The sequence below is a fragment of the Triticum dicoccoides genome, chromosome 2B, assembly GCF_002162155.2.
Source record: "Triticum dicoccoides isolate Atlit2015 ecotype Zavitan chromosome 2B, WEW_v2.0, whole genome shotgun sequence".
In the NCBI taxonomy this organism is placed as follows: Eukaryota; Viridiplantae; Streptophyta; class Magnoliopsida; order Poales; family Poaceae; genus Triticum; species Triticum dicoccoides.
The window spans coordinates 54,441,284-54,449,627 of NC_041383.1; the positions used below are offsets into that span (position 1 = coordinate 54,441,284).

The window sequence follows — 8,344 nt, forward strand, 5'->3', positions numbered from 1 at the left end:
AATTGTTTATGGTTGAGTGCATGTGTATTAGAATTTCATCTGTCTCATATAAATACACATAGTGTATTAAGACTTTATTTACTAATAAAATTATGGTTAAGTTCATGGATTATTCAATAATGCATGTCAGTGACATCATCAGTTTATGACAGGCCGGACTATGTGCAAGCTTAATGGGCTCTCGTCCTACGAAAATAAAAGCTTAATTAGCTCTCTCGACACAGGGTGCTACTCTTGAAATCTTGAGTGTTGTACTCTTCAACTTCAACTCTTAAAGTGAATGCCTAAGGTAGTGAACATTTGCTTTTCACTTCAAATAGTTGGTTTAATTGGTTAATTATAACCGGGGTTGACATGCAAAAAAAAAAAGAATATAACCAGGGTTGACATGCAAAAAACTTACTGGCCCTATTGTCCAAGATAATCATTTTCCATTTGCATCTCCATTGACGACTGACGGACCTCCCAAGTTCATGCATAGAAAAATAAAGCATTGCACACGAGGTAAAGCATATGCAGCAATACAACATACTAGAAGCATATCAACATAGAAAATTGCATATGCGTGTCTTGCCGCACCGTTTTCTACTTTATCAGCCTTTTTAGTACCTTTGATGCTTGGCTTTCTCCTTGTATTCATGCAACGCTTGCATGTTGTATTGGACATTTACAAATACATCTATTGCATTAAAATTTCTAGCAGGTGTGTAGGCGAGGCGAGGGGTTATCGCTTACCGGCAGGTACACCACCACACAAAAAGGAGCAGCCGGTTCTCACAAAAAAGGAAAAAGGAGCAGCCACAGCTACCCTAAACCCTAAAGAGGTTGTAGAGATAGTTTGGGCTTCCGGGATATACATAGTTTCAACATTGCGACACTTTCGAGGCAAATATGGAGTGACGGGAAAGCCTTTGTGGTCAGGTACTGCAGGCCAAATTAATACTACCCTGACGGCAGTATATTTGGGGCTGCACTAAAGGACGGGCATTTCGTATACTTGGAGGAGCCTTGTACATGGGCTTGAGCTAGTGAAACTGCAGGGGTATGTTTGGCGTATCGGCGATGGTCAGAGTGTGAACATCTGGGACGATCCATGGGTACCAAAGGCATGGTCTAGGTGTGTCACAACGCCAAGGAATGGGGTTCTGCTGGATAAAGTAAGTGAACTACGTAATGAATCTGATCACTGCTAAATGGGATGAGCAGCTTGTTAGGGATGTCCCCATCAAAAAAAAAGAAAACTTGTTAGGGATGTCTTTCACCCGGAAGATGCCAACCTCATCCTCGGAATCCCGCCGAGAGAAGGTGTTGAAGATCTCATAGCCTGGCACTTTGATGACAAGGGCATGCATTCTGTCTAGCAGGCCTATAAGCTACTCCCTCTGTTAAGAAATATAAGAGCGTCTAGACGACAAAACGTTCTTATATTTTTTTACAGAGGGAGTAAAAGTTAAGTTAGAGGAAATTGCAAGCAATGGAGATGCTGGCCAGAGCCAGGGCGCCCAGGGCTCACTGTATGCATGCGAGGACAAGTTGTGGAGGCGTATTTGGAAGATGCCGTGCCAGAACAAGATTAAGGCCCCGATTGGAATGCTGTATTTTTGCTACCCCGGTAACATTTTACACCTGTATATTACCCACCTCCAACAAATTCCTGGTGTAAATAATTTCCGGTTGTAACATGCGCTTGGCTCCCAGGTTGTAATGCCACCGTATTCAAGCACACAAGCATCATCACGTCCAACCTCCAACGCCATCGACAAAGCCAGGGCCCGTGCGACCAAGTTACCGCTCTACCTGCTGCTCATCCCCCTCCTGGTCATCGTCTCACTCCTCTGCCTCAACCGCCGGGCCGCCGGCCATCAATCTGTCCCCGGTCGCCGTGGGCGCTCCTGGTGCTCGGCAACCTCACCACCTCGCCATGCGCGATCTATCGCGTTGCCACAGCCCGGTCATCATGCTCTGCCTCGATAGGAACTGCACCGTCCAGCTGCTCCAGGCCATGGCGATGTCCTCGTTGGAGGGCACGGCTCTCCAGTTTATCCGGCAAGATCCAACCCATCTCCTCCGTGTTCATCGAGGTGGGCGTTCCGGCGGTCCGTCGCTCGCCGCCTCTGCCGGCAGCCCGCTCAATCGCTAGCGGGACTGGGTCCTCGGCCGGCTACTCTCCGAGAAGCTCCGGATGTCTCCGCGGCAGCTTCTCCCGGCGTGGTCGCGGTCGACAGCGCCCCTCGTCTCTTTCACGGTCACGGTCACTGGCACGGGCGCCGGCGGCGACACCTGGCCCCGTCGCAGCCTTTGCCGCTGGTGCCTCACCCCTTTCTTGCTCCGGCGGCGCGTGCCCACCTCCACGATTTGGAGAGAGAGAGAGAGAATGCGGAGGCAGAAAACGTCGGGCCCAGGTCTGTATCCAAAACCGGTGTAATACAAGTGTATTTGACAAAACCGGTGTAAAAAATACCACCCAAAACCGACGAACCAACCGCATAACTCAACACGGCTCGTTTTGTTTTACACTTGCATATTTTACCGGTGTAAATCGCTCCAAAACGACGAACCAAGCGGGGCCTAAGATGTTTACATGGCACATAATTCTGTTGCAACACGGACAAATCTTGTGACCAGGGGTGTGCAAATAGAGGACACTAAATGTCTTTGTCTGTAGCGGAAATGAGGAGGAGGATGCTGGACACCTCTTTGTCAGTCAGGTGCAAGTGAAGGAAATCTGGCCGGCCATGGGAAGGAAATGAGAAGGTGCCACAGGCCGGGCGGTTGAGGGATTTGATACTGTTGTAGTAGCCGTTGTCGACTATCTATGGCCGTTGCCAATGGAGCAGACCCTATATTTTTGGTGGGAATGGTGGAATGAGAGGAATCGGGCGAGAAAGAAAAAAAGAAAGAAAGAAAGAAGGGCGGCTGCGCCCTGATGAGATAGATAGATAGTTCACCGAACAGCCATGGAGTTGTGGGTTGTGATCGCCGGTAAGCAAAGCAAAAGCCCCAGACCCCAAAGGAGAAGCAGGCATTGAAACCTCCAGGTGGACATGGTTCCCGGTCCGGCACACACTCCACCGGCCAGACGTCCGTCTTCTCCTTCGCATGGCGGCATTGGTTTATTCTGAGCCACATCCAAACACTTGCAGGTGCGTGAGTATCCAACATTTATTCTGACATGTAGTCCAGCCAAAATGTGTCTACTCTGCACCGCACCGAGAAATTCTCGTCACAGAACAAAGCCTTTGGCAACTAGTAACGGAGCCAAATGTTTGTCCCTCCCGCGCAGAGGAACAGTCGCGGAAAACAGGCGGAAAGACTTGTCAAATGAAAAATTATACAAACTGGATGTCAGACAATCTACAATAAAGCATTACATCAACCATGACACAGCAGATGAAGCAGCTTGAAATTTATCCAAACGACAAAAACACAAGTCTTCAGACTCTGTCACACACGCTAGGTAATAACAACATAACAATTCACCAAGGTTCCGACTGACTATATAACGATAATATTAATACGAGCAAAGCTACTGCAGAAACGAGTACGACACACGGTCTAAAGAGCCAACAAGGCTTCTGCTACAACCAACCATACGAATACCATGCCTCCCGAAAGGGCAGATTCAGGAGGCGCGCGACCAAGACGAACCAATCACCTGAACTTCGGCTTCTTCGAGGGCGGCCCTCCCTTGGAGCTACTGGGAGGTGGGCGAGACTTGTTGCCGCTGCTGCTGCCACCACGCTGCGGCAGCGGAGCATGCTTGCTGCTGCTAGGACCACCACGCTGCGGTGGTGCGCCCGACTTGCTGAAGGTCTTGACCTTGCGGCGCCTCCTTTCTTCCTCGCTGTCAGACTCTGCGCCATGGTCCCGGTCTGCGTTGGTCGCCTCCCGCTCCAGCTCGTCCCAGGTCTTGCCCTTCTCTTCCTCAGAGTCTTCATCAGAATCCTCTTCCTCATCCTCGTCTGATTCCACCAAGGACGCGCTGTCAGAGTCTTCTTCTTCTGATTCAGACTCAGGCTCAGCATCAGAAGGCTCGTACCCCTGGTCTGATTCCTCTGTTTCCTCTGCCTCAGAATCACTTGCCTCCATGTTCAGGAACTCCCAGCCACCATCGTCAACAAACTTCTGAGGATCATCAATGATTGTCTTCAGGATAGGGCGCCAGTTCAGATTCAGCCTGCTCTCATAGTACTTGAGATCAGTGGTGTCCAGCCACTCCTTTATCGCGTCAAGTGAGGTCGACGGGATGGAGTCGATGCGGAGAACATCCTTCTTGAAGTCCTTGAACACGATAGCCATGTCAAAGTTCTTTGTTCCAAAGCCCACCCTCTCCAGATTAACAATCTCTATCTCACCCAGGGTCACCACCAGGAAGGGAGTCTCAATTAGCTCAACCAAACAAGTTGAAGTTGGAATGATGAAAGCTGAAGCTTTATATGGAACACCATGGAACCCAAGCTCTCTAAGAGGGATATCAAACTCCAGATCAAGCCCCTTGAACTGTGGTTGCGACCAGTGGTCATTAACCTTGTTGATATAGTTCTGGAACTCCATGTTGATTCTGTTCTTGCGGTCCCTCTCACGCTGCTCTTCTTCAATCTCATCAGGGTCAAGGGCTGACCTCCTGCTGCCACCAACAGTTTGAACAACATCCATCACTTCAACATAAAACTGGACATCCTTCGTCTTCTTGTTTCCAACCATGATATGATTGTGCAGATGGAAATGGAGGAGGGTAATCATTTCTTTCTCTGCTGGCTGGAAGAAAGCATGTTTTATATTCCCATACATGATATCCACACGCTCATCAGCCCGTGAAGTGGAATATCTGAAACCATTAACATGGGCCTCAAGAGTTCCTGTCAGCTTTCTCCCACGACCACCAAATGGAGGCCTTATCCAGACATCATTAAGCCTCATTTGCTTTGTTTTGTTGCTTGCCTGCTGGAGCTTCTCCTGGGTAACAAGGGTGGCCCTTTCGGCTCTCTCTGACTCCCTTGAAGCTACCTGCCTCCTCAATGTTTTGATCTGCTGGACAACTTCACTGCTATGCCGTGGATCCTTTGAGCGGAATGTAATCTCTTTCAAGTAGATAGCTCCTTGAGACTTCAGATCTTTGTCATTTGAGAATGGCATGCCAGGAACATTGAAGAAAATGCGGATAGTGCAGGTGCGGTTGTCCTGGTGGCTGGTCACACTCTTAACAGTAGAAACATGGAAAGGGACCATACTGCCATATATAGGTAAGAGAACAGCTTCATTCCTCTGATCTACTTGTATCACCAACTCCCTCGAATAAGGTACATCATTCACATTCTTGTACGCAACAAGCTCATTTGAATTCCTAGAAGGACCACGGCCATCGCCATTACCAGAACCACCCCCAGCAAGCCTTCTAGCAGTCTCTTCATTCTTTTGACGAGCAAGTTCAGCCTGGTGCTGTCTACGGAGCTCTTCCTTGGACATCTCCTGGTTGTCTGACCGAAGTGTTGCCTTGGATGGTAGTGCTTCCGCGCCATTTGGCTCAACCTTAGCCCGCTTGGGCTTCGGAACTTCCTCCTCATCTTCATTAAATGAATATGCAACATCTTTGACAGCCTTGGAGCAATTGGTCAAGATCTCTGCAGCCTTGTCATTAACTAAAGCTGTATCAGCTAATAACAAAGAGAACTGCTTTGTCTTCTCATTGTTTGTTTCTGCCTGCATATTACTCAAACCAAGGTTGACATTGAAAATCATGCCCTCTTTTATCAGACGGTCATTCTTGGCGTTCAAGTTTAAGCCAGATTCTCGGAACTCAAGGCCAATTCCAGTTCCAGCTGACTTTGTTAGATGAGGAAGCAGTTCAGGGGCATTCTTCTCAAACACTGCAACTGCAGCCTTAAAAACTGCAGACATCTGATTGCCTGGTTTACATGCTGCTAAAGCAGCTTCCTGGGCTTTCAAAAGTGTCTCGTACGCCTTACTCTGCGCCGGGGTAGCATCTATCAGAAATGTTCTGGCAACATTGGAACAGTAGTTACTGTACCTGGACCCGATTGCACAGATGATAATACTTGCAGGATCATAGTAGAGATAATCATCATTGCTGGAGGCACCTGGCCTAAGATCAAACTTCCCTCCACTTTGGAAGACAGGAGGGTAGCATATATCAATATTTTCAGGCTTCAACTTCACCTTGGCCTTCAGAGGATCAAGAATGACCTTCTCTGTGTCATCCATCAATGAGGAGTGTGAGACTTTTCTCTCCTCGTCAATAACCTTCTCCATGGTCGGTACCACAAAGTTTTTCATCACAGATGAAGTTAGGTAAGCAGCCTTCTTCACACATATGATCTCTGTGGCGTCTTTCACGGCAAAAAGCTCAGAAAACCCATGTGTTACATCTGCAAGTTGTACAGATCCACCAGATAACTTTTCTGCCCATGTTTCAAGGAGCTTACCCTCAGGTGCCTCTTTTGCAATGTGACCAACAACTGGAGTGTCAGACTTCGACTGGGCAGAAACAGCACGCAGGATGTCATCCATCAAGTCAATGCCATCCCCATTCTTGCTTTTCACATGCAAGACAATATCAGAACCAACAGCCTCACTTGCAGCATCCTTGAGGGTTCCAATGAGATTTGCCTTCTTCTGGCTGCATAAGAAATGTATCTGCTTCTGCATGAAGACAATTATGGTTTCTGGAAATTCATATCCAAGTAACCAAACATCCAGAGCTGTGGATTTCAAATAACGGAGATCCTCAGAAGGAGGTGGAGTAGCAATTGCAATGGCATCAGAAGAAGCCCAGAGATCAGACTTGTTTCCGTTCCAATGGTCATAAAACACCTTAAGCCGCTTACTGAAGATCTCTAGATTGATTGTATAGGCTCCTCCTGAGCCTGACTTTGCTTTACCATTTTCTGCCATCTTTACCACGAAGCACACATTAACCAAGCCAAACTGCAGTAAAATTGATGATAATTAGCTAGTGCAATCGTCGACAAATACCAGTTTACACTATCAAAGGAAATGGATGTTCAGAAAATATTTCAAATCCCAGATACATACCTCGCAGAAAAAGAGTGACAATCCAGGACACCAAGGATTAATTGCTTATCACAACCTTTTATCCTGGGAACAAAGCATGCAAACTGAGTCAATTGTTCTGAATTAATACTGCAAAAACAAGAAACCCAGTCTTGTATCACTCCAAACACTGCCACATTGGTTTAGCATCAAAGCACCATATGTTTTGAGACGAAACAATACATGTATCTCCATGATAACTTCTTGCAACGTTAAACACATTGGTAATGCAGATTTAGGTTATCAAGAACGAATTGCAGTCTCATCATTAAAACAGCATAAAGCACTACATGGTTTATGAAGCCAGGGAAAAAAACAGTCATCTTATCTGTTTAATATGAACATGATGAAACCTTTTGCCTATTTCCAAACTGAGGTCAAAGATAACTGTCCATGATATTAAGTATCCACACATGAGTAATGATGCCACACTTCAGGGAAACAAACTAGTTCAAACAAATGAAGATTATTGGCATTGGCCTGTCTAAATACCACTTTACAGTATCAAGGGCAATGGATGTGCAGAAAATACGTCCAAGTCCAAGACAAATACCTCACAGAAGAAGAGCAGTGATAGTCCAGAACATCAATTCTCAATTGCTTATCACAGCCTTTTTATCCTGAAAACATAGTGTGCAAACTGATTTAATTATTCTGAATTAATACTGTGAAAACAAGAAATCCGATCTGCAAACAAGAATTAAGGATAAAAAACAGTCATCTAATCTGTCAATACTGAACACAATGAACTATTTCGCCTTTTTCCAAACAGAGGTAAAGATAACCGTGCATGATTTGCACATGAGTAATGATTCCATACTGCCATCACTGCTAGTGCTGAAGATCCAGAGCGCTCATATAGTGCAAGGCAACAGTGGTAGTACCAATAAAAAAATTAAAAATATATTTTAATCTGTCTAATTCAGTCCTTTTCGAGAAGAACTCCGTCGAATTTAGTCCTTAAAAAGTTGCATGACCAGATAAACAATTATACGAGCGAAACTACTGCGAAAATCAAAGAGCAAAACATGTGACCAGATACGCAAATCTGATCGTACCAACACGGGCCTGTTTCCTCGAGGTTCTAGGGTTACGCCGCGACGACGCGGGCGACGGTACGCGCAAACCCTAGCTCGAATTCCCCACCACCGAACCGCGGAAATTTCACCGTAGCGCGTCAGATCCGGCCAAAGCGAGGAACGCGGGCGTGGTTACGGGGCGGGGGAGGCGGCGGCAGCGGACGGCGGGCGGCGAGGGCGGGTAACTGCGGGTG

At 46.9% G+C, this 8,344-nt stretch overlaps 1 protein-coding gene across 1 annotated transcript; it reads right to left on the reverse strand.

Annotated features, from left to right (window-relative positions):
- Window positions 1-3,314: 3,314 nt before the first annotated feature.
- Window positions 3,315-8,149, reverse strand: LOC119362111 (FACT complex subunit SPT16-like). The gene is made up of 4 exons (XM_037627307.1): window positions 8,130-8,149; window positions 7,625-7,691; window positions 7,054-7,116; window positions 3,315-6,945 (listed from the first exon to the last, which is right to left on the reverse strand). Exon 4 carries the CDS (start codon window positions 6,910-6,912, stop codon window positions 3,652-3,654), a length of 3,261 nt encoding a protein of 1,086 aa, XP_037483204.1. The 5' UTR covers window positions 6,913-6,945; window positions 7,054-7,116; window positions 7,625-7,691; window positions 8,130-8,149; the 3' UTR covers window positions 3,315-3,651.
- Window positions 8,150-8,344: the final 195 nt, after the last annotated feature.

Bases quoted from the DNA above. Each gene is read 5' to 3' on its own strand.
- LOC119362111 (XM_037627307.1), bottom strand. From the start codon at position 6,912: ATGGCAGAAAATGGTAAAGCAAAGTCAGGCTCAGGAGGAGCCTATACA.